The following is a 27,956-nucleotide window of genomic DNA, read 5'->3' on the forward strand; positions in this document are numbered from 1 at the left end:
CTCCAGTACTTTTGCCTGGAAAATCCCATGGATGGAGGAGCCTGGTAGGCTGCAGTCCATGGGATCGCTAAGAGTCGGAGACGATTGAGCGACTTCACTTTCACTTTTCACTTTCATGCATTGGAGAAGGAAATGGCAACCCACTCCACTGTTCTTGCCTGGAGAGTCCCAGGGATGGGGGAGACTGGTGAGAGGCCATCTGTGGGGTTGCACAGAGTCGGACACGACTGACTTGACTTAGCAGCAGCAGCGGGGCCTAAATGCTGCTCTTAATTTCAGGGCTATTTCCTAGTGACACTTGGGCATCCCAATTGTTCAGCCTATTTTATGTTAATAACCCTGGTTCATTTCAATTGGACAGACTTGTGCTCCATCTCTTTTTAAGGAAAATTACTTGTTTAGTATAAAAATATTAAGCTCTAAGTCTTGGATAATAAAACTTCCTTGTTTCTCATTCAGTCTTTGGTATCATCATGGTGTCTGAATGAAGCATTCCCTACTTTAACAGGCTTATTTAACAGGTCCTATTTTTTAGGATTTCTGTACTCAGATGAGGATTCACTAAATGCTGGAAGACTTGATGACTCTATTACCAAATGCCTTATGTATTGAAAAATCATAGTCCTCTTAAAGCTTAAAATAATACTAATATGTTATGATAATTTGGAATATCATTATATGAGCATGTCTTTACTTACTAAGTCTAAAAACAAATGTAATTTTTACATTCCCTTCATCAAAATAAGAATGTATTATACTGCTCAAATGATTGCAAAGAATGTCCATGCATTAGAGGGTAAAGCTAACAATGAGGGTAAATGATTGCTGCTTTTTTTGTTTATGACTCTATTCAATGTACTCTGATTACTTGAAAGGACTAGTATCCAACATATCGCCATATGAAACCATATCATGAAAAATACATGTCTCTTAATGCAAGAGTTGAATTGACATTTTGTCATAGGTAAATTCTGCAGAATCAACAAAGATGCAAAACAACTAAGGCAAAATATGAATTATCTAATACACCACTATGTATTTTTAGCATTCTTTATTCTAATTTTATGTGTATAACATAACACTGTAAATATTTTGGTTCCAGTTTTATTACACTCATTTTAATGGACAAACTTCAGTGGTGAGTAATCCATCCTTTCTAACTGCCATAAAAAAAACTACATTATGTTTTCTCTGTTTAAAAAAAATATATATTGGGTCATTCATTACAAATAAGGATGGTGCAAGTGAGAGGACTGTGTTAACTCGTAACCATTTGAGTGTACTTTGCTTCCCAATGTTGCATTTGTTACTTATTACAATCACTTCTTCCGTTGTGGGGAGGGTGACTTGATACTGTAGCCTTTTTTAGAAGAATGACAATATCAAAATCATGCAAAGAGATTCTATATTTCCTACATAAGACTTTAATGGTGCACAAAGCTGTCTTATCTAGACTTTACATTCAAATGACCTCATTCAAGCTCCAGCTCTATGTCTACCTACATGGGTACTTCAGCTTGCTGAAATGCTCAGTTGTCATATCAAAACCAGAAGCAGGAAGGCAAACTCATCATCCTATGCTTTAACTTGGATTTCTTTTCTAGATTATTAATTTCAAATCACCAATCACTATTTCCTAAGCCCTGCAATTTGATTTTCCCTTGTATTTCAACCTCCAATCTACTTCTTGCACAATACCAAAGTTTAAATCTTCAATACCTCACTCACTTCCGAGTTCATTACATTCTTTACCTCTTTATTCTCACTCTTTACCAACTTCTATATAATATTTATATTGTTTATATTTAGGATTTAGTATTGGGCTGGCCAAAACGTTCCTTCATGTTTTTTCCTAAGATGTTACGGAAAAATCTGAATGAATTTTTTGCTCACACAATATATTTTATTTCAGATATAAACAAGGGAGCAGGTTTTTATTTTAATAAATATTGTTTAAGAATCTGTTGAGAGCCATACTCAGAAGGAGCTGTAAGATTTATTCCTTTTGTTTTCAAAATTTATATAAAATATGTCAATAATATGGTTTCTCAGAGATTTAGACTTATGACTTACATATCTAGACTTAAATGAATCTTCACCAATCATGCAATCAATTAATTGCTTTGTTTGTGCTCTGAAAGCACTTTGTTTACATTTTGGAAGCAATAGATCAAAGTATTATTCATGAAAAGAGAATGATACATCTTTTACAACTTTCAGGAAAAAAAGTCAAATTTTGTAATATCAGATGTAATCTATTAAATTAATTTTAAGTCTTGGAACATGTATGTTCCCAATAGTATAATAGCGAGTTCCTATAAACAAGTCTAAAAGTGAATTATATTAGAAAAACTTGGAGGTTTGGCTACCTTAAATGTTTATATGTTTATTTCTAAAGAAAGAGAAGTGAAGACACATGATATGCTGCTGCTAAGTCGCTTTAGTCGTGTCCCACTCTGTGCAACCCCAGAGACGGCAGCTCACCAGGCTCACCCGTCTCTGGGATTCTCCAGGCAAGAACACTGGAATGGGTTGCCATTTCCTTCTCCAGACACATGATATAGTCATATTTTAATTTGTTAAAATCATTCCTGTTTCTTATAAAATTTTAATATATAAATATTTCATATTTTTTAAGTAAAATTTGAATTACAGTCCCTACCATCCCTGACCCACACTAACTTATATGCAGAGTACTTCATGAGAAATGCTGGACTGGAAGAAAACAAAAGCTGGAATCAAGATTGCCGGGAGAAATATCAATAACCTCAGAAATGCAGATGACACCACCCTTATGGAAGAAAGTGAAGAGGAACTAAAAAGCCTCTTGATGAAGGTGAAAGTGGAGAGTGAAAAAGTTGGCTTAAAGCTCAACATTCAGAAAATGAAGATCATGGCATCCGGTCCCATCACTTCATGGGAAATAGATGGGGAAACAGGGGAAACAGTGTCAGACTTAATTTTTCTGGGCTCCAAAATCACTGCAGATGTTGACTGCAGCCATGAAATTAAAAGACACTTACTCCTTGGAAGGAAAGTTATGACCAACCTAGATAGCATATTGAAAAGCAGAGACATTACTTTGCCATCAAAGGTTCATCTAGTCAAGGCTATGGTTTTTCCTGTGGTCATGTATGGATGTGAGAGTTGGACTGTGAAGAAGGCTGAGCACCAAAGAATTGATGCTTTTGAACTGTGGTGTTGGAGAAGACTCTTGAGAGTCCCTTGGACTGCAAGGAGATCCAACCAGTCCATTCTGAAGGAGATCAGCCCTGGGATTTCTTTGGAAGGAATGATGCTAAAGCTGAACCTCCAGTACTTTGGCCACCTCATGTGAAGAGTTGACTCATTGGAAAAGACTCTGATGCTGGGAGGGATTAGGGGCAGGAGGAGAAGGGGATGACAGCGGATGAGATGGCTGGATGGCATCACTGACTCGATGGACGTGAGTCTGAGTGAACTCCGGGAGTTGGTGATGGACAGGGAGGCCTTGCGTGCTGCGATTCATGGGGTTGCAAAGAGTCGGACACGACTGAGCGACTGATCTGATCTGATCTGATCTGACCATCCCTGAACACCTTGACACCCACAATTTTATCAACAAGAATTAACTCAATATGTATTTTATTAGAATTATTTATGCTTCTTTATATCTCATGGAAATATGAATTATTTTAAAAAGTTATCTTTTGCATTTTTTCTGGCCCCAGCATTTAAGTTAATAAGCACTTGTTTAAATGAATTAGTTACAGCAGATTAAATACTAAAAAACATAAAAACTACATTAGTTAATACTAATTAAAGTTAAATAATAGTTCAACTTTTTAGTCAAATGTATTAGTTTGAAAGCAATACATTGTTTATTGCAGGGCTTTTAGAGTCAGCAAAATACTAAACATGGACTTTGAAAATTCAAGAAGATATATGATTATGTTATATATATTTTAAATGACCTTCATTTTTTCACAGACAACCATTTACAATTTTTGTTCTACCCAAATGTTTATGAGATAATTTTCAGAAAAGGATATTGACAGCAAGTCTGTAAGCTATGTTGAAAAGCATGCTTATTTATGTTTTTTCATTCCTTACTGCATGGAGATTTTAGAGTAATTGCAAGGAGGTGTAAAGTTACAGGAGTTTTAGGAAGAGAGAGTAGATGAAAAATACTTAATTGAAAGTAATGAGAACAGCAATTTTAAGATTTCATTGCAATTTAAATTCACGATTTTGGCACTTTTAGTATTTTCCTTCATGTGAAAGTGCAGTGAATTCACTCAGTCGTGTCCGACTCTTTGCGACCCCATGGACTATAGACCACCAGACTCCTCTATCCATGGAATTTTCTACTCCATACTGGAGTGGGTTGCCATTTCCTTCTCCAGGGGATCTTCCCAACCCAGGGATCGAACCCGGGTCTCCCACATTGTGGGCAGACGCTTTACTGTCTGAGCCACCAGGGAATCCCTTTCCTTCATGAGATGCCTTTATATTCTGTATTTATTAGCCTAATCATACATAAATGTAAACCTCCAGTTAATGTTTAGAGAGGGAGAAAACACAAGCCACAATAAAGATGAAATCAAAATTAAAAGAAAACTGTGTAAACAATATCTTTATATGTTTGTCATGGTGGTAGTCTAGTCGCTAAGTCATGTCCAACTCTTGCAGCCCCATGGACTGTACCTGCCAGGATCCTCTGTCCATGGGATTCTCCAGGCAAGAATACTGGAGTGGGTTTTCATTTCCTTCTCCAGGGGATCTTCCCAACCCAGGAATCAAATCTGGGTCTCCTGCATTGCAGGCAGGTTCTTTACCGGCTGAGCCACAAGGGAAGCCCATGTTTGTCATACTGTTAACTTACTTTATTGAGAAATCATAAATGCTGCCAATAGTAAAAAGCAATAATCACTCATTATTTTCAGTTTTCACAACAAAGGTCCATCTAGTCAAAGCTATGGTTTTTCCAGTAGTCATGTATGGATGTGAGAGTTGAACTATAAAGAAAGCTGAGCACTGAAGAATTGAGGCTTTTGAACCTTGGTGTTGGAGAGGACTCTTGAGAGTCCCTTGGACTGCAAAGCGATCCACCCAGTCCATCCTAAAGATCAGTCCTGAATATTCATTGGAAGGACTGATGCTGAAGCTGAAACTCCAATACTTGGCCCCCGATGTGAAGAACTGACTCTTTAGAAAAGACCCTGATGCTGGGAAAGATTGAAGGCAGGAGGAGACCAGGACAACAGAGGATGAGGTGATTGAATGGCATCACTGACTCGATGGACATGAGTTTGAGTAAGCTCCAGGAGTTGGCGATGGACAGGGAAGCCCGGCATGCTACAGTCCATGGGGTTGCAAAGAGACATGACTGAGCAACTGAACTCAACTGAAAGGAAACAGTCATTGATCCATTAAATATTGGTAAATTTGCATGCATACTTGTTCCCTAATGTTTCATGTTACCATAAGCACCATAAGTGTTAAAATATAAAAGTTTGGAATGATGAGATAAAATTTCCCTCCTTTGTTGACTATAAAATTTTTACATTAAGAAAATAATGGGAAAGGTGTTTGTATTACCTTTGTTTTGTAAAAATACCATGCGATGGAGCCAACTGAGTTGTGATAAAACACAGTTTTTTCATGTAAATTATTTTTTAAAATAAATGCTTGTGTTCTAATTTTCTCACAAAATAATAGAATTGCACTTTGAAATACTATTGAAAACAAGGCAAATAAGAAGTGCATTTGAGATCAAAGTGGGCAACTAGCCATGATGTTTATGTGATCTTACTATAGCAAAAACAAAACCCCCCCAAATCTGGCTATACTGAAATGTAAGTATATAAACATTCTAAAAATATTCACCTAGTTTGTACATGTTTATTTACAGACACTGAAGCATCAATTTTCATAACATTTTAATTTTATAACCTTTTCACTGTATACATCAATGTTATCAGTATTTTGGAATTAGTCAAGATTGTCATGGATGTGAAATTATAAAATGAGACAATGTGAAAACTAAGCAAAATATTATTCCCATATTTGGATCAAAACAACATTTGCTCTGTTGTTACCAAGATAGCTCATCTTCCTTAGTGTTTTCACTTTTTTTGAATGGATGGTCTGTCATGGTATGGGCCATGACTTGGTAATGATCAATCCCATGTTCTGAATTGGACTTCTTGAGAGCGAGTGAGGAGGTTTCTCTCTAGCCTGCCCTCAAATCAGTTCAATGCAACGGGGCCACCTTACCCTCCTTTGATACATTAATGGGTGTAACAAGGAGCAATAAGGCACTCACTAAAGTTTGCCTGTGTTGCAACTCACTGTAGGGCTACAATAAACTGTCTAAATAGTGGGGTTATATGATATGCAGAAATCGTTTCTTTTAGCCACATTTTGATTCTATTGCTGATAAATCTTGGAAAGTTAATGTAAATATATCACACATCTCAATAAGGTCCCACTTGGGAAAGCTATGACAAATTATACAAAATTTTTTCTAAAAGACCATAAGCATATGAGTGCCATGCCATTAACATTATTCTTTTTATTTATCACATTTACTTCACTCTTTATTTTCTGAAACTTGGATATGTTAAACAAGATTGGGTCTGAATTCTTAGGGTAATAAAACCCAAGGAGCTATAATGTATAATTAATCAATCCTTTGAGACTTCCCTGATGGCTCAAGCAGTAAAGAATCCATCTGCAATGCAGGAGATGCAGAAGACTCAGGTTCGATCCCTGGGTTGTGAAGATACCCTGGAGGAGGAAATGGCAACCCACTCCAATATACTTGCCTGGAGAATCTCATGGACAGAGGAGCCTGGTGAGATACAGTCCATGGAGTTGCAAAGAATGACTGAGGGACTAACACTTTCTGCAATATATTTAAATGTTTCTCATGCTAATAAATTAAGAGATTAGAATTGTTAAAACAACAAAAAAAGGCATTTTTAATCCTTCACAATAATCACACCACTAAAGTGTCTGATAAAATCAAATAAATCTGAACTGCACACATTTGAAAAAAGTATGGGCAGAGAGGTCACATGATTCTATCTCAAAAGTATGTCTGAATTCAAAGCAGGTAGAAGTCATTGCATTCATTTGAAAAAGCTTGGAGAACTGTTCTTTCTACTTGTGATTTGTTATTTTCAATGTGGTTTATATATTGAAAATCTGACACACTGTGAGTTTTTTTGATTGAGAGAAGTTTTCCTGATTTACTATTATCAGAGAACACAAATGAACTTGTTTACCTTGTTAAGGCTTCCATATTGTTTTTAAAATCTGTCATTTTATATAAAAACATGTATTTCTGAATTACCTCAGAAAACACATATGGTAATACTGAACTTAAGGTCATACTTGGACAATAGTTGGCTTGAACCCAGAACTATCTGTGGGTTTAGAAGAGGAAAGTACTTTTCATCCCTTTTGTCTTATTATAAATCTTTCCCATTTGTTAAATTCTCTATTTTCTCAAAATTTAAACTAGAGATAAAGTCTCAGTTCAGTTCAGTTCAGTCACTCAGTCGTGTCCGACTCTTTGCGACCCCATGAATTGCAGCACGCCAGGCCTCCCTGCCATCACCAACTCCTGGAGTTCACTCAGACTCACGTCCATTGAGTCAGTGATGCCATCCAGCCATCTCATCCTCTGTCGTCCCCTTCTCCTGCTGCCCCCAATCCCTCCCAGCATCAGAGTCTTTTCCAATGAGTCAACTCTTCGCATGAGGTAAAGTCTAGACTGTGAGATTTTATGTATCACTATGGAGAAACCTACAAGAAAAGAGTCCAAAGACTATGACAACTTGAAAGAAGGTAGATCTGAAACTATTTTAAGTAGCATAAACCATGAAGAAAAAAATAAACACATTGAAATGATTAATACAAGCAAATATCATTTCATCATGGAAATGAAACAATTAGTTCTTAATTTGTTTACAATGGGAATTTCATAAGTAATGTAAAACCATAGTATAGAATCAAAATTAAATACAGCACACCTGATTATGTATGGGAATAATTTATGGTCTAAAATCTCCCCATCCAGTGCTCTTTCTCCCAGAGAGAAATAAATAAAGAATGAGAGTCAGATCCAATAATTTGTAGCCATCATTCATCGTTTTATAGGTGTAATTAGTAAGCTTAGTTGGAACTATGTTTGGAGATTTACTATCTCTGGTGTATGATTATCTATGAATTAAAAGAGTCTGTGATACTCTACACTAAATGAAAATACAAACCACATTAGGAAAAATTTGCTAAAATGCAATAAAATATTAAGAAACTCTAATATTTCCATCTTAAATGAGTAAAAAATCATTTGTTTATCTTTTGTTATATTTGGGAAGTGATAAATAATCATATAGAGTTGAAAATAAATCTCTATAAGCCATATTGTTTAAGTTGACATAAACATTGAACTCACAATTTGTCATGAACTTAAGTGTCTTGAAAAATCTGGTGAATATAATTTTCATTTTCCAGCTTAAACCATGCTAAAAGAAAAAGAATGTGTCATATATTGAAAATAAGATAATTTTTAAAAATCCAAATAATGTTTAATGTTTATCAACAATATGATTGAAAATACTATTACATTAAATTTGTGCATAATGTAGAAATAGCAAATACTTATAGCATAACCTCTACTTAGTTGTGAGTTCATTACATATATTAATTCACTTATTTTCTATAACAACTCTGTGAGGTGACTATCATGATCATTTTCTATGGTTTTATGATAAGGAACTCTCATAATCAAGTCATTTAACTCACACACTCAATGGTACACAGATAATAAACAGCAGAGTAGAGATTCGTACCCAGACAGTCTGAATCCAGAACCTACATATCCATAATTGGCCATGAACATAATTCCATGTATCCACTCCAGTACTGCTGCCTGGAAAATCCCATGGACGGAGGAGCCTGGTAGGCTACAATCCATGGGGTCGCTAAGAGTAGGACACGACTGAGCAACTTCCCTTTCACCTTTTACTTTCATGCATTGGAGAAGGAAATGGCAACCCATTCCAGTGTTCTTGCCTGGAGAATCCCAAGGACGGGGGAGCCTGGTGGGCTTCCGTCTCTGGGGTCGCACAGAGTCGGACAAGACTGAAGCGACTTAGCAGCAGCAGCATGTATGTTTGTACTCATAAAAAATCTGATGTCTTTGCCATTTTGACAGGATAAAAAATCAGCAATACAGTAGGTCTTAGTAGTTAAAGTGAGTTACCTAGCCTCACAACAGTAATGAATGAGCGTGTTGATAGGAGATTAGCTTTCAGTCCTGCATTGCTCTCCTAAGACTAAATCATCTTGGTGTTAATTCTAATCATTTAGAAATCAGTTATTTAAATAAATCATCAATATTATCTTGTAACTGATTAATAATTATCTTTATAACCTAATGGATTTATTTTTCTCTTTATATGAGAGAAAACTCCATGAGAAATTACAAATTATGAGAGTAGTTTCGGGGCTAAAAAAATAACCATTGCCTAATGAAAATTCCTTTTTCATTCCCTGAAGATGAATCATACAGGAAACCGTGGTCAAACATTACTAAACTTTACATGGGAAGAACTAGCATATATTTGCATTTTGAATCTTAATCCTTATAAATTTATGCCACCCTCATTATCTGGCTGACCATTGAGTCAGTCATAGCCACGTCGTAAATTATCATAAGATGCAAAGATGGACGTTCAAATAAGAGCAAAGTATATGGCATCAAAGGGACTCAGAGGTCCTGAGTTCTCAGTCTGATTCAAAGCAATTTGTGTTATCACCCTGTTACTCAGTTTCCTCAAATATAAAACGGCACACTGAAGATCAACAAAAACAATGAATGTGAAAAAGCTGTGCAAACTTGAAATTGCTTTAGGACAGTCAACTGATGTTCTTCGTAATATCCTGAATCACGGCTGCATCAAAAAGAATGAGCGCCATTCACAGGTGACCAGTGCCCCTTCCCTGACATCTCTTTAACTTCCAGGGTCTCTCTCACATTCTCTTCCTCAGCATTTTTGAATACATACTATTCAGCACTTGATAAAATTTTGGATTTCATTCCTTCCAAGGCACATCTCTTGCTTTTCACTATGATCTCTTAGTTTGTGAGAGAAGAAATCCCTGCTGCCTTTCTTCAGTGGGAAAGTTTAGGATAAAGTTAACACTGTATTGCTTCTGCCAGGAAATACCGTCAATCTAGCAGTTGTTAAAAATAGCAAGTGGGTTTTAATGGACTAATTTCTTTGAAACAGCTAAAATATTTTCAACCAATGAACCATTTCCCAAATAAGTAAACATACTGATTTTTCTTATATATGTTTATACCCTCTAGCTGCCCACTATTTAAGCCATAAAAATAACATTACCATCGAAAAGTGATCAGATCTTTAAAAATCTTACTTTTAAAACTAAATAGTTATATTCATTTATCCACTTACCAAATGCCTTGCTACCATTTGAGAAAGTGAAATTGGACTTTTTTTTTAACTGTTGCTGTTGTAAAATGATACTGAATGCTAAATAATGTGTTTGTTTTTCAGCTGTTGTAAGTCTAAAGAGATTTTTTGAATACTTCAATTATAAAAACATTTAAAACATACAAACTTGTGCAATTTTTATTTTAATGAAGATGAGAAGTTCATTAAAGAAGATAAATATTTCATTAGATGTTAAATAAAACAAAGAGATTTTTTGGCTTCTCTCAGCACAAAATTCCTTTGAAAGATTAATTAATACATGCAAATTATGCAAATTAGACCCATGCAAATATTTTATGAAGACAATTAAGGGAACCATTAATTACTGCTTTTTTTGCTTCAGTGAGATTCATTCATTTAATTTTAATTTCACTTTAACTGTTTTGATGTATAATCTTGCAGCTAAGAACTTTATCTTTCCTGGCGGGTCACTTAAACTTATAAATTTCATCCAGTGAGTACACAGAAATCTGTAAAGATATTCTCTAGACTATGTTAAGTATCAAGAGAAATTTCTGACACAATGCTCTCCCAGAAACGGGGAAACTGGAAGGGAATGTGAGCTCATTCTTGGACAAGGTTCAACTGCTGGAAAAGCAATTAATTTGCTTTGGCTGTGCTAATATAGGGGAATTAGAAAGTGTGACACAAGACAAATAGAAATAATTAGTTCTCCAAAATGATGTTCTCATTAATATGGTTCGAACAGTAGAAATAAAAAACATTATTGTGGCATGTCTGCATTCTGTCCCTAACCATGGGAGGTAGAATAATGCACCATAAGCATTTTTACACTGATAGTCTAAATGATGATGTTTCATTTTGTTTTCTAAACGAAAATATACAGCAAAAGCTGTCATATATCTCAAATGTCTAGATACACATGCTATAAATTGATCACATACTTTCCATCATGGTGTGTTTACATACCAATTCTTAAAATTTTGTTCATAAGCTCTGTAGTTCAGTGAACAGACTTTAAAATGAAGGTCCTTTTTCTGTAATTTAAAATTTTTAGACCACTTTTATAACTCTTAAACTATAAATAACTTTTCTCATAAAATAAAACATTTGTGCTCTCACTTAAAGAAGCTACTCTGAATAGTTGTTGAACATTCTCTTAATTGACCAGGCTAGTTTTCATATCAAAGGGTAAATAAAAAAAGAGAAAACAGATTTTGTGACTAGGAACCACAAATCTATATTACTAAATGGTAACTGTCTCCAGCTTTGGTAGACATTATACACATTTTCTATGAGTACAAGCTCCACTGAGCAAGTTACTTATATATAAAGGCCATCAAATTTTTCCCTTGATAATAAAGCTGAAAAGAACTCAAAGTAAAAACTTTTTCAAAATAAATATTCCTTAATTCTGAAGGTGATAGTATATTGTCTAAAAGCTAAAATGTCTTGATCATGATGAAAAATCAACTTATTATTCTGTCCAGTCGTAATCATAAAAAGTATCATTGATAAATATACACATACAATTAAAATGACATGCTATTTTCCTACCTATCTCTGACACTTCTGTACTGCTGCAGCCAGTACTGTTATTACAGTACTTTGAAAAGTTGGAATTGGACATATATTCTGATTGCTATTTGTTGAGCTCTTAAATGTTTTCTAAAAACAGATCTTAAAGTTAATTTTTCTTTCTTACAAACATAAGCTCATTTCATTCATTCTGAAATTTTAGAGTCCCTAAATCTCTTTTTCATATTTACATTGTCCACACAGATGTATGTTGCACCTTCCAAATTAAGATCCTCTGTGATTTTCATTGACACATGATTTAACCACTCTTCCATATCACTAATTATGATGCTAAATCAACATGGATCTAGCATTGATCTTTAGGGCCCCCTGCTAATATCTGTCCCAATTTCCATTTATCACTATTCTTTGATTATGGTCTTCAGACAATATTCAAGCTAAGCCAAAAATGTATTCATGAACAAGACAATTTAACTCAATTTTTCAATTTTGCTTACACTAACAAAATATTATTACACTTTCCACTAGTAACTGCTCTGTTTCAATCCATAAAAGCAACTTAATTGTAGGATGTCCATTTCCTGCCTCTAAACATCCAATTCCAATTCATTCTTCCTGATATTCCTTATATCCCCTGAAATCTCATCATAACTACCACCTACTACATTACTCTGCTTAGGAAATATAATGTCAAATATACTATAAATTATGCCCAATGATTTGGCTTTACTTTGCCTAATATTTGGGCAATTGAATAGAAATAAAGTTACATCACAAAACCTCATTTTATGTAACAATTCAACAGAAGCATATAACAGAAACATATAAGACTAACACATATGCTTTTTATTTATTTATTTATTTTTCTGTAGGAACCAGAAGTTTAGAAAAATTAGCTCGATGGAAATAACACATTGATAGTAACTTTATGTAAATATAAGTCTAATGAATCACAATTTAATACTATTTTTGGACAACTTCATACTTAATTTCTCACTGTGTCTGCTTTCATATATAATTAGTTTAAATTACATAAGACATTTCCAACAAAATCTATGGGACCATTGGCATTTGGAGTTTAAGCATATCTACCTACATTCAAAACCAAGATTTACTTTTTAATGTCTCTTAAAGAATAAGAATGTTTATACTGAAATCATAAATTTCAGTATCAAAATTATTCTTAAATTTTATAAAATATTAAAACTTATGAGTATTTCTGAGACTTTCTATTAATAATAATAATTCCTATTGCCTAGTTAAATGAGTAGTTAACAATGACCTATGATAACTGTGAAACATTAGCCTGTTTATTGGTTACTGCTTTCAATCAATATCATCTTATGTTCAACTTAATCAATGTTGTTTAAATTGGTTAGCTGCCCTGAAACACTACTAAACACCAGAAACCAGTGCCAAGGGACTAGAAGTAAATTTATTATTGTTTTGTTCATAGTAATAATTCTAATATTTATTTTTTAAGATAAATAAGAATAGTTTGAGTCAGTCCCTATTGTGATTACACATTTCTATGTGAATAAACAATAGTCAATATGTATTGCAGGCAGCCCAGAATTCAGTTTTAATCAACTCTGTCCTTTTACTTAATGAAAGCCTCCCTCTTTTAAGCTATATACAGATATTTTATATATAAAAAAATCATGTTCAAGTAACAATATTTTTCATAAATTTTGGCAAACACTTTACTATGGGACTAAATCAACACTGTGCTATAAATAAAGAATGATTTTCTGAAATAAAAAGAAAAGCAAATTATATATTAGAGTAATAATAGCTTCAGTGTTTGTTTACCAGTTGCTAGGCACTATAAATATGTTAACTCATAATAATAAAATTTAATATTAACAGCTAAAACTTAACTGTGTACATACTATTGCCCAGTATATGCTAAGTGCTTTACTTGGGTTATTTTATTTAATATGCATAGTAACCCTCTGAGGTTAAGCAATTGTTACAGAGAAAAAATATAGTGGAGCAGAGACTTGAATCTAGACTTGACTCCTAACATTTCTTAATTGGTAGATTCTGTAGGTCTATCTAGAGAACTTTCATGCCCACATTAGACTTATGGGTCTTTTTTAAGGATTAGAAATACACATAAGACAATTATGTGAAATCAAATTGAAACAATCCATTTGTCAAGGGAGGCTGTAATTTCCTCGGTTCTGCCTCATCACAACAAAAATATGAAGTGACGAACGTTACAGCCCTTGGACAGACTGTGTCTCAGCTCTCAGGCAGGCCCTGTTACAGCTCTCAGACAGATAAGTGTTACAGCTCTGTGTTACAGCTCAGTTTTATTTAGAAAATAAAGGAAAATACATTCTCGAGGCGTGAGGGCATGCTGACCCAAAAGACGCAAAGAGACGAGAAAGAGAGAGAGAGAGAGAACCCCGGCCCTTTGGCTCCTCTTCTTATATGTTTTTTCCTCCCCCTGGGCCTGCCCTATGTAAACTGGGCTAGCCAGGAGTGCTGTTTCTTCTACCTGAGGTCCTCACTCCGGTCCTTGGACCTTCCTTTGTTCTATTTTTGTGGGCTTTTCCCTTTCTTGTTTTAGCCGCCACCATTCTGGACTCCTTTTTCCTATTCTAACTACCTAATGCATTCACATAGATTTTCATATGGTAAGTTTAAGTAGGGTTCAATGTAGAACCCTTAACAGTATAGAATCTTGGGGTACCATTTAACAACCTCTGTTCAAACACATGGCATAGAAGAAATGAAGAGATTCTTTAAATGTTATATACTAAACTGAACATGGAATTGTGTCTCATTTTGCATTTTTCCTAAGTTCACTGCATGCTAAATTGTAGGGATGTAGGTACATATTTTAGGTAAATATGATTAATTTCTTAATTTCTTTTATTGTTATTTTATTTTATTTTTTAAATTTTATTTTATTTTTAAACTTTACATAATTGTATTAGTTTTGCCAAATATCAAATGCTTCATTTAGAATGATATTTTTCTCAGCATGTCTGGAAGTGTCTATAAACATGGTATAGGCATAAATGATTAGCAAAAATCTGGAAAACAACATTTTTCCCAATTGCACACCATTCTCTAGTTGCTATCAGTAGAATGTTTTGAAGTGTTGAAGCCATTAACAGGCAATGAGCTAACTATCCGCAATGAGCAAATGGGCTTCAGGTGGTTATCCTAGAAAAGAGACATGTAAATCTACATAGCAAAGCATGGAGAGAAAACAAAGACTCTGGAGTCAGAAATCTAAATTTAAATGTCAGCAACCCCACTAAATCATAGTGCAAAAGTGAGAATGTTAATTAGCCATCTGTGTCTTACCTTTAAATTAGAATATACAGGAAGTCTCAATAAATAAGAATTCCTAATCCACCTCACTATTTTAATAAGCAAAACTCCACTTACTATGTAATATCACTAAGTCCAAATGAAAGAAAGTGTATTACTAGGGCATTCAATGTATGCTGGAACATTTGACTCAACAGAGAAAGATACATATTTCACTAATAAGCTTACTCTACATCATTAAGGTTTAGGATCTGTCAGTTACTAAACAGATAATAACAACAATAACATATGTTAAAAGAACAACACTTTAACAATCTTAATCTAAAAACAGTTGGGAAGGAAACAAGGGATGAAGAAAGCAATTGGACTATGTTATTTTCCCAATTCTGATTAACTCATGGTGTGTATGCACATGTGCTAAGTCATTTCAGTTGTATTTGACTATTTGCGAACCTATGGACTATAGCCCACCAGGCTCCTCTGTCCATGGCATTCTCCAGGCACGAATACTGGAGTGGGTTGCCATGCCCAACTCCAAGGGATCTTCCCTACCTAGGAATCTAACCCACATCTCCAGTCTCCTGCATTGGCAGGCAGGTTCTTTACCACTAGTGCCACCTGAGAAGCCTAACTCATGATGTAATCTTTATCAAATAACATACCCTTACTAAACCTCAGTTTCCTCTCTTGCAAAATGAAGAGATTTAATTTATTTGTAAAGCCCCTTCCCAGTGCTAAGCAGTAACATCATATAAGTGTGCTTGGCATTTCATCAGTGTTCAATAAACATTTGTTGAATAAATGAATAATTTTTAAATTCAACATGTATCTTCAAATATCTAGGAAGCCAAAAAGAAGATATTAAATTGGAACAAAAACATTGCTAATGTGAAGGCAAGTCTTTTATGTCCTTTTATTGGAAGAACATTTGGTTTTCTATGGTCTGAGATCAGTCAAAAATAAAATAAAAAGCCAAGCAGTTTTGATTATGGACATTGGATGTAAATAAAAGAGATGTACTTTCAATTGGAGTCAAGATTTTGCAAGCATTTCTTGCAGATATACTAAGATGTCAGAGGAACTGTGGTCCACATTCCCATTAATTTCAACAATTACTTTTGGATTTAAGAGGACAGGTTTCACTTAGAATGAAAAAGAAAGCTGCTACTTTGAAAGTGAACTTTTTAGACTTTTTGAAAATTTATAAAAGACATAGATAAAAGAGTACTAATTCATGATTCTCCCATGTTATACTTCACATTTATATATTGAATATCTAAACAATATAAGGAGATTAAATCATTTGAAATTATAAGAATCAAATCAGAAAAGAAGCATGAGGTTAATGCTTAAAAACCAAAAAAAGAGTTATTTAAGAAATGTGATTATGGTATATGAAGTTAAATAGAAATTTTAAATGCGTGTAAGTGAATGTTGGATTTCCCTGGTGGCTCAGACCTTAAAGAATCACTTGCAATGCAGGAAACTCACGTTTGAGCCCTAGGTCAGGAAGTTCCCCTGGAGAAAGGATTGGCAACCCACTTCAGTATTCTTGCCTGGAGAATTCCATGGACAGAGGATCCTGGCAGGCTACAGTAGGTAAATATTCACAGAATCCAAATCTTGAGTCAAATGTGTAAGAATAAAGTAACAGAAAAGCAGCCAGGAAGGGCAAGCACATTCTGTTAATTCAGCTATCAAAAATGAAAATTCCCCCAGAATTTGTAATTCTGACTTAGGAGGAATCATATTACCCTTTGCTTCCTCCAATCTCTCCCACCAATGTCAGAAAAATGTCAGAATAGGAATACTTGACATTCATCCACAAGACCAAAGGTCCTAACTCACCACCACATTTCTTCAGGGATTAGCGAGCATCACAATGTGTCAAACATTTGGGCACATGAATGTGGCACAAACATGTGACACACTGATGTGTAAGTGTCAAGCATACTTACAGACACTAGGAGCACAGTGGTGAACAAAGCAGGCATGGTTCACACTCTGCCTGGCTACCACCCAGAGAAAGGAAGAAGAAAATATTTAAAAAGTGACTGCCAATGCACAGCTGTGATTGTGGAGAAGATATGGTAAAAACCTCTGTGAAGAGGGGCAGGGAGAAGCTGCAGGGGTAGATGTGGAGTCTGAAAAGCCTTTCTGGATGCTGTGACTTCTAGGATGAGACTTAAAGAATGAGTAAGTAAGGGCAGGAAAGAGAGAGAAATGCCACTGGGAGGTAGAGAAAGATGTAAGACTTTCTAGATTAAAAAAAAAAAAATCAATGACAGAACAGAGTGAAGGGCAAAAGTCATGCTTGTGTTTAAAAGGCAAGGGAGGGAGCCATCAGCTTCACTTTCTTCATTGTGTATTAAGGAGGATATTGGATTGGGCAGTAGAGAGAACCAAAGGGAAGGAAAGTAGAAGAAAACACGTCAGCAGGGGGAAGAAGGTGAAGGATCCTTTAGGTTTTGTGCACTGGACTTTGAGGTCCCTGTGAGACACCCAAATTCCAACTGGATATTATTTGGAACTCTTAAGAGATGTCTGGATTGGCTGGAGAGACATTTTTTAAATTTTTTAAACTATTAAAAGATATAGCTTAAATCATCTAAGTGGAAGCTATCAAAGATGAAAGACTAGGATTCAGTAGAAGGAACTCATAATATTATAGATTTGGCTGCATACATTATGTAGATGTGCATTCATATGTGTGAGGGACTCAGGTTTTGAGGATATTTATTAACCTGTCCAAAAAATAGTTAAATAAATATTTATGCTGACTCTCTCTACTATATATATACCAGGACTTCCCTGGTAGCTCAGTCAGTAAAGAATCTGCCTGCAGTGCAGGAGACCTGGGTTCAATCCCTGAGTTGGGAAGATCCCCTGGAGAAGGAAATGGCAAACCACTACAGTATTGCTGCCTGGAAAATCCCATGGACAGAGGAGCCTAGTAGGCTACAGTCCATGGAATCGCAAGAGTAGGACACGACTTAGTGACTAAACCACCATATATATATACAGGGCTTCCCTGATAACTCAGTTGGTAAAGAATCCACCTGCAATGTGAGAGACCTGAGTTCGATTCCTGGATTGGGAAGATTCCCTGGAGAAGGGAACAGCTACCCACTCCAGTGTTCTGGCCTGAAGAATTCCATAGACTGTATAGTCCATGGGGTTGCAGAGTTGGACATGAGTGAGTGACTTTTACGTTTATATATATGTATATCTATATATATATATACACATATATATAAAATATCTTACGAAAACCTTTAAAGTAAGATACAATTTTTAAACATCATCACAAATCATGACATATAAATCTGTAAGATTCAGGCATAAAAGAGTTAATCAGTATAAAATCCAGCTCATGCAAAAAGTTGCTTTTAAATATATATATATATGTATACATATATATATATATATATATATATTAGAAAAGGCAGAGGAACCAGAGATCAAATTGCCAACATCCGATGGATCATCGGAAAAGCAAGAGAGTTCCAGAAAAACATCTATTTCTGCTTTATTGACTATGCCAAAGCCTTTGACTGTGTGGATCACAACAAACTGTGGAAATTTCTGAAAGAGATGGGAATACCAGACCACCTGACCTGCTTCTTGAGAGACCTGTATGCAGGTCAGGAAACAACAGTTAGAACTGGACATGAAACAACAGACTGGTTCCAAATAGGAAAAGGAGTACGTCAAGGTTGTATATTGTCACCCTGCTTATTTAACTTATATGGAGAGTACATAATGTCCAGCCCAGTACAACGCTGGGCTGGACGAAGCACAAGTTGGAATCAAGATTGCCAGGAGAAATATCAATAACCTCAGATATGCAGATGACACCACCCTTACGGCAGAAAGTGAAGAACTAAAGAGCCTCTTATTGAAAGTCAAAGAAGAGTCTGAAAAAGTAGGCTTAAAGCTCAACATTCAGAAAACTAAGATCATGGCATCTGGTCCCATCACTTCATGGCAAATAGATGGGGAAACAGTGGAAACAGTGGCTGACTTTATTTTTCTGGGCTCCAAAATCACTGCAGACGGTGACTGCAGCCATGAAATTAAAAGAGCTTAATCCTTGGAAGGAAAGTTATGACCAACCTATATAGCATATTGAAAAGCAGAGACATTACTTTGTCAACAAAGGTCTGTCTAGTCAAGGCTATGGTTTTTCCAGTGGTCATGTATGGATGTGAGAGTTGGAGTATAAAGAAAACTGAGCACCAAAGAATTGATGCTTTTGAACTGCGGTGTTGGAGAAGACTCTTGAGAGTCCCTTGGACTGCAAGGAGATCCAACCAGTCCATCTTAAAGGAGATCAGTCCTGGGTGTTCATTGGAAGGACTGATGCTAAAGCTGAAACTCCAATACTTTGGCCACCTGATGCGGAGAGCTGACTCATTTGAAAATGACGCTGGGAAAGATTGAGGGCAGGAGGAGAAGGGGACGACAGAGGATGAGATGGTTGGATGGCATCACGGATTCAATGGACATGGGTTTTGGTGAACTCTGGGAGCTGGTGATGGAGAAGGAGGCCTGGCGTGCTGCGGTTAATGGGGTCGCAAACAGTCGGACATGACTGAGCAACTGAACTGAACTTGATATGTATATATATATAGATAGATATAGATATAGATATAGATATATAGATATATATTGATATTCATTAAATTTCCACCAAGCTTATTAATTTTGAGTTTAGTTACCAGAAGTATCAGTAAGGAAAACTTCATTCCTGTATAGTATGAGCTGATTTACCTTACTTACCCAGATAAGTAAATTATTTAGAGCCTCTTGCTCAGCAATAGTAGTTTCTAAGTTGCTTTCTGTTTTACTCTTCCCCACCTCTGTACTTTTACATAAATGATGCTACTAAATACTAATGAAACAACATTTATTTGGGGGTAACTGAGTAGTATTTAAGTACCTGACTGCTAGGTGACTAACTCATGGGACAAATCTGGCTCATTTATTAACAAAATATTAAAAATGAGTAAGGACATGCCAAGTATAAAGAAATGTGTTTCCTTTTTCATTCCTAATTAAGTTTGAGCTTATTTTGGAATACAGAATAATTTCAATTATGGTTGGATTGGGAGCAAGAAAGAATACAGAGACTCATAACTCCTGGGAAGGGAGCAGGGTTGTGTTCGTGTCATTCATGAGTTGTGAAGCAACACATGCTTAGAGCTGCCAAAATATCTGATATAGACCATTTCACAAATTAGCAGTGAGTTCTGGTTCTTTTTCCTTTCCCTTTCCCATTCTTGAACTTAAGACTCCTCATTTTACTAAACACAGTCCTTGTTCTTTGATATTTTCTCTGCATCATTAATTTTGCTATTTTGTTAGCTTCTAAATTTATGAATTTAGTTTCCAAGGCTAAAAAAAAATGTTTCAAAGGACTAAATGAACTCATTTAGTTGGGTTAGACTAGCAAAAGATGATCTCTTTGCTTTGGTATTTTAAAAGTCTTGGGTAGTGTCAAGTGAGATAATCGATAGCAATTAACATATAGAAACACAGATTCATCTACATGTGTTTTTTAGATTACATTTGAGAAAAATTCACATTATCTAATTAAAACCATTAATATTAAGGTGTCTTACAGAAAAGCTTTCATTGAAGAGTATGATTATCAGAAAAATCCTTAAATTTAAGTGTAAGTGCACAAATATTAGATTATTGATTATTTATATTAGACTTGAGGAACTCATCTTTTTAATTGATAAGATGAATGAAAGAATTGAAAAAAATGTTTCACGTTATAATTAAGAGAAAGCAATAAGTAACCCCATAAAAAACAATATTTGCTTTAAGTAACTCTGTATATTTATCATTCAAATGTTTCTCCTTTCCTGAGTTATAGAGTTGTTTGAGTGGGTTTTCTGTGTTATATATAACATTCTAGATGGCACAAAGAATGCAATTTATGACTAAAAATTTTCTTCAGAGTGTAAGTAAATCATAATAGAAATTGAAAGTAGTCAAAACTTTGACCTCTATAGTAAGACCTTATCCCATATTGAAATATACATCTGATTTTGTGTTTTACAAATTCTGATAAAACAATTATAGCCTTAATTGATGATCTAAATAATGCTAATAGCAAACTCATGAAATATATATTATGCCAACTATGCAGAAATGTTTAATTGTTGCCTAATGCCTTCTTACGGAGAAGGCAATGGCACCCCACTCCAGTACTCTTGCCTGGAAAATCCCATGGGCGGAGGACCCTGGTAGGCTGCAGTCCATGGGGTCGCTAGGAGTAGGACACGACTGAGCGACTTCACTTTCACTTTTCACTTTCCTGCATTGGAGAAGGAAATGGCAACCCACTCCAGTGTTCTTGCCTGGAGAATCCCAGGGACGAGGAGCCTGGTGGGCTGCCATCTATGGTGTCGCACAGAGTCGGACACGACTGAAGCGACTTAGCAGCAGTAGCAGCAGCAATGCCTTCTTAAACTTCCCATGTATATGAAAGAATATAGTGTCCATAATTTTTCTTGCTTAAATTCTAATCACCTTGAGAATTCTGTGGATATCAGATAATTTATATATCACATTTACCAGGAGGCTTATTTATGCCTCCTGCTTATTTATGCTTTTTTATGTCCAGCACTTTGGACATTAATTAAGTTAGTACCTGAGGAGTCCCCAAATACACAGACCACAGTTCTGATAGTTCACAATGGACATACTGTCCCTGATAAAGAGGACTGGCTTTGTTATTAGTAATTTGTTAACATATGCATGCAATTCTTTACAAAGCAACATAGATCATTTGAGTTTAATAATACTATAGTCACACATATATGTAATTTTGCTGAAACCTATAATGCTCTAAAAAATGAAATCTTTTCTACAAGATGTCTCATAATAGCATATAGTTCAAGCCTTAGGATTTAAAAAATAATTATCATGGTAAAATCAATTAATACACAAAAAACATTCTCCAGGAATGTCTCTGGTTTCTGATTTTTATTTATTGCATATATGATACTTTACACAATTATATTTCCTTTATAGTAAACTAAGAATGATACTTTTGGAACTGACTGAGTAACACAATTAATGTCAAACATTATCCCCAAAATGAATGAACTTAAAATGCAAAATAAAAGCAATCGGGAGGATTATAGCAGTTAATCATTTTAGGCTTCCCTTTGAAGAATCATTTTCATTTAACGCTCTTTTTACTGTTTAGTATTCATGTTGTTAGATTGAGTTTATTGTCTAGAATAGATGTGAGGCTATAAATGCTACCTTCAGATTTTGCTCTCTCCTAAAAGCATGGTCTTCGCAATACACATATTTTGCTTTTCTGAGTGTTTAATAAAACTCCCTCTAGTATTCTCTATATGATTTTGCTCAGCAGATTTGTGTTATTAAAATGTATATAATGGCACACAGTCCACTTGGAAAGTCCACATAGGATCAAACAACCTTATTTATTGTTAGCTTTCACCTGGTTTATTTTACATGTACCTTGCATTAGTTGTCACTAAAACAAAAAGAAGATAATTTCAAATTTTAAGAACTCCCTAATTAACTCATGATTTTATTGATATAGAATTTATAAAACTTTCATCTATTAGATTGGGCTTTAGACATTCAATAAAACACATTTACTGTGTTCAAGATTAAATCATACATTGTTTAAAATTAATTATTCCTTTTTAATTGCATTGTATAAACAGAAATGACCTGTTAATTTAAAGAAAATCTATCAGCACAAAATGAATTCACTCATATAAACAAGCAAGATGAACTTGACCTTGTTTGAACTTGTTTTGATGTGGCCCAGATGGTAGGCTACATGCTTGAATAGCAGGCTAAAGCAGAGGAAAAACTCATAGAGCAAGATCTAGATTTATAGCCTTTTGCAAATTCCCACCTTGTATTGTCCTTTCGGCATCTGTTCTGCCGCCACTGCGGTCAGCTTCTATCTCTGGGGTCAGAGAGTCTAAAAACAGAAAGGTAAGAGTGACACACATTTCATTTGATTCCCATTGTCCTTTAAAAAAAAAGCAACCTGTTACTTTGGTGCTGAATTAAAATTACATAAATCTTTGTCATCTTTTAAAGGTTGAACAAAGACTATAACCTTGAGAATTATCAGAAGATTTGAATGGATAAATAATGCAAAATTGTTCAGAAAATGAGATGGGGGGGTTGAGAACTTCTCATATTAATATTTTATTATGTTTCAGTACAGACAGAATTGGTTAAATAGAAAAGCAATATCATCTCAGATACTGAAGTAACGAAACTGTGGAAGCACCCATGAAATAAAACATTTCCCCTAACACATGTGACTTTTCTTTCCACCATGCTTTCAAAAAGAGCTTAATGAATCACCAGCCATAGAAATACAAACCCACAAACACATTTAAATTGTGTTTGAGTATTCACAAAGAAAGTTAGTTAGCCATGCATAAAGACACATCCTCTTACCATTTAAGACCCTGAGACTATCTGTTGAAGCTGCCTGTTTTAGTGTTTGTTCGGCTTGCTCACGCCGTTTGGTCTCAAATTCAAGTGCTTCCTGCAATTTTCTCTTTGCCTTCTTCTCCTTCTTTAGCCTCTTTTGAACTATGGCTAGAAAAGAGTATATATACATTATTATTTTTCAGAATTTTTGCAATGTTCACATCTCCACAAACGGTCTCTATTTTTAAAATAATATTATTTTTCCCCCTGCTGGACTGCACCTGTCTGTACAGCGGAAGTTTAAACAAAACAAAAACAAAAAAACAACAATAACCCACTTTTACCTAAAATAAATCTCAGTAAAATGTCCAAGGAGGCTAATTTCTGTTTAGCCTTGAACTATTACAAGAATGCCTTTAATTATCACATGTGGAGAGATTTAATGGGAAACTAATTTTAATAAATATTTATACTCACTAATAAAAGAAGTCTGATTAAATAAATTTTGTAGTTTAGTCTCTGCCCTTGAATCAGACAAATGCAAAGTAATCTGAATAGTATAAACCTTTAAGATTAGTCTCTCTTTATGAAACATTAATTTTGAGTAGTAAATGGAGCATTCCCCCTATCTTTACAAAAATGTTATACCAGCAAAATTTTTAATAATTCTTTCTTGTAATAAATACTATTGCATATGTGGAACTAATTATTATTATTGTTAATATATATATATAAACAGACTTTTTTTGATGAAACCATTGCAATTTGCTTAGAGATATTAATAATTTCATAGCAGATGTATTTGCAATATTATACATTTCAGGAAAGTTACACTTTTAGACTGTAGGAGTTTGATGAGTATAAAACTTCATTGCTATTTAAAAAAGTAACCTATGATACAAAAAGTTAATTATGATGAATGTTTTTCCTACTGACCAATTTAAGTATTTGTACATAATACGTAATCAATAAATAATAACAAATTTTCTTCACAAATGTATGTTAACTGTACTTTCATACATATAATAATTGATCATTGTTTTAACTTTTACACTATATATAAAGTAACTAATCAGCATATGGAAAGCATAAAAGTGTTTTCTTTGAAATATTTTTTTTTCTGGATGGTTGATAAACATTGTGTATATAAATGTGACAGAATCAGTATGAAAAAATCCTTCTGGCAGAATTAGTCATAAGAAGTAACCATTCCAAATTTATTGTATAATTACTTACTACAGATTAACAAGCAACATTTTTTACCTAGCATAGTATTCAGTCAAGACATCAAAAAAGGTAATAATGGTTCATGTAAGAGTGTTACTTTGAATTTCCAGTTTCCACAAATCCTATTTTTATAATCAATATTATTAAAATGGCAGACCATTATCTTATAGTTTATTGTTGCTGGTAACATATATTTACAGAAAATTGTTTTTACATAGAGTCAAATCGTATAAGAAAAAACAAAACTGGTTTCAAATAAATGCTAATTTCCTTTATTTAATACTGTGAAAATTTTAACAAAGTTACTTGCCTACTCTTTTCCTTTCTAAAGATGATTGCTTATATTGTCTCTTTGAAAAGCAACAGTAATTGCTGAATTATTTATTTGGATTGTTTATTCCCATGGCACTAGAAGCTCAATACCCAGTGCCTTGCCATTGACTGTTCTTTGTTTCCTCCCACATGATTGAAGCAAATGGGGTTGCCATGTTTCTCTCTTCAGGATAACACACGGCTTCCATAGACACATTCATATAGATCATTATTGATAGTCATAACCTTTAACTTGTTGTTCATAATTAATTAAATAGTAGGTTCATGATGTTGTCTGTGAAACACTTTGCCCTATACGTTTAGCGGTTAAAGGAATAAAACAATGCAAATTTTCCAACAGTTGTAAAACAACACAATTCTGAAAATCTCTCAAGTAACCAAAAGGTTACCTTAAGAATTCAAGGTTCTGCTTTTAAGTTTTGTTTGAAAAAGACTTCTCCAAGTGAGAACAAAATTGCGACATGGCTATCTCATGGAAGATGGTTCCAAAGAATGAACCTTTTGACCATTTCATTACTCAAAACATATCCCATCATCAACATTTACCTTGTTTTGCTTACTCTAGTAGCTAAATCTATGTGAAGTCACATTACTTAGAACAGTGCTCTACACCCGACGTGCCAGCTGCACAAAAGCCTCATCCTGGGAACCGACTAACTATTGCTTCATAGTAACTAATAAAAAACCTATTATTTCTGCAAGTTTTGAAAGAAAGAATTATTTTAAAATGACCACGTCACATATATCAGAAGAAAGTGTGGATTATTTATAGTGGATATTTATTAAATGAGAGAAAAGGAGCTTCCCCTTTTAAATATTGAGGAGAACTTTAGAGTTGAAGCAGAGGGGAAGTTGATTGTAAAGAAAATACTCTTGGATATCATACATAAAATAAGCAGACAAACATGAATGACCTTCAAAATTATCTAAACATGAACTGTAAAGTGTGTAAAAAGCAGCAGTTCATAGACTGATAATAATATTATTTTTACCCAATAAAAATTCACATCAGTTTCTACTCTGATGTGTATTTGACCTTGTTGGATGAAAATGAGGCATTCAGAAAGAAAATTATACAAACACTCAACTTTGGTCATTTGTTCAGATATTCATCAGTCTTCCATTTCAGTTGATAAATATCTCACTAAATCTGCTTCGCTTGAATAATCAGTATTTTTCTATTTTAGTTTTATGACTTTAACTCAAGCTTTTCAAAGGGCAATTATGAATGAATATAGAATTCTTCTTCATGTGTCATCTTATCAGAACTCCTTATTTTAAAACTATGAATTAGTTAAATCTATAAGCAATAAAAATTATGTGATTAATGATATAATGGATATATTTCAGTTTCTTGAGGTACGAAGAGACGAGAAACCATGTACTTTAAAGGTTAAGCTCAGGATTCAAATCCTGCACTAAACTATAGCTACAAGTAAAAACAAAAAAGTTACAGTTTCATAGTAAATCACAAAATATTGTTATGATGAATATTTGATGCTAAGTATTAAACTTATTTGGAAGTTTAAAAATACCTCTATTCTTTTGTTCCATTGCCAACTGCTTCTCAAGTGTCTCCCTTAGTTCTCTTTCCCTTAAAAAATCCATCTTCAGTTCTGTTTTTTCAAGTTGAACCTGTTTTTCTTGAGCTCTGGCATTGTCTATGGCAACTTTCAAGAGCCCCTGTACAAAGAAGATATTCAGAATTATAATATTTTGGATGAAGCACATTTCATTCATTACTTTAACATATTTTAAAAGAGAACAGCCCACTTATCAAATATCTTCATTCCTGTTGTGCAGTCACTCTGTATTCACTAAGATAAATAGTAAAAGTAAAGCAAAATTTTTCTATGTTTAATTAAACTATTTTAGGAAGACAAATATTTTTGGCATGCAGGTTCAATTGCTTCTAATTAGAATATCTAGGCTTAATACTACATGAGGGCAACACATAAGTGTATCTTAAAATTAAATATTGTGAAGAAAATTAGACTGATTTGTTCCATGTGTAATTATCTGACATAGTTTATGTAACCCCTTGTGATGTTAGCAATACTCACCTATCTCTCAGGGCTCATTCTCTGCCACTCCCTACTGAGATTATATACAGCGTGAGTGGCCATTTATTTCTTAAGGCACCAATTTGTTTCTGCACCAGGCACTTGGCTCTCTGTTTCCCTCCTGAATACTTTTCCTCCCAGGTTTTGCATGGCTCACTCCTACATTCATTTCACCTTTGTTCAGTCATCACTGGGGAAAACCGTTCTCTTCACATCTTGTCTGGACTAGCCCTCCAAACTCAAACTTTTTATTCCCTCCTTAAAATTCTTCATGTCGTTTATTATGTAATATTGTCATCTGTTTCTTTGTTTAGTGGCATATTTTGCATCTTCTTCACTGAAATGTAAGTCCTCTGAGGCAGAGACATTTTCTCTCATGGGGTACTATGGGTACTAAAACTCAGAGAGTGCCTGCTGTAGAGTAGATTTCAAAAATTTATTGAATAGAAGAATTCAAAACTTCTATTAGGATCCAAAGCTTCATGGCTTAGTAATGCATTATTTTTTAAAAATCTATCAAAATGGCTCTAAACAGAGGATACATTTTAGGGGAATATTTAACAGTATATATAATAATACT

General features: G+C 34.4%; 1 protein-coding gene across 1 annotated transcript in view; it reads right to left on the bottom strand.

Moving 5' to 3' along the window:
• Nucleotides 1–27,956, bottom strand: part of DACH1 (dachshund family transcription factor 1) — a 477,329-nt gene that overhangs the window by 17,442 nt on the left and 431,931 nt on the right. Inside the window, exons 8-10 of the mRNA XM_055542628.1 lie at nt 26,849–26,996; nt 23,778–23,921; nt 23,218–23,286 (exon numbers count right to left, since the gene is read on the bottom strand). Of these exons, the coding sequence (XP_055398603.1) occupies nt 23,218–23,286; nt 23,778–23,921; nt 26,849–26,996 (361 nt within the window). The remainder of the gene's footprint in view (nt 1–23,217; nt 23,287–23,777; nt 23,922–26,848; nt 26,997–27,956) is intronic.

Source organism: Bubalus kerabau, chromosome 12 (assembly GCF_029407905.1).
Source record: "Bubalus kerabau isolate K-KA32 ecotype Philippines breed swamp buffalo chromosome 12, PCC_UOA_SB_1v2, whole genome shotgun sequence".
Classification (NCBI taxonomy): domain Eukaryota; kingdom Metazoa; phylum Chordata; class Mammalia; order Artiodactyla; family Bovidae; genus Bubalus; species Bubalus kerabau.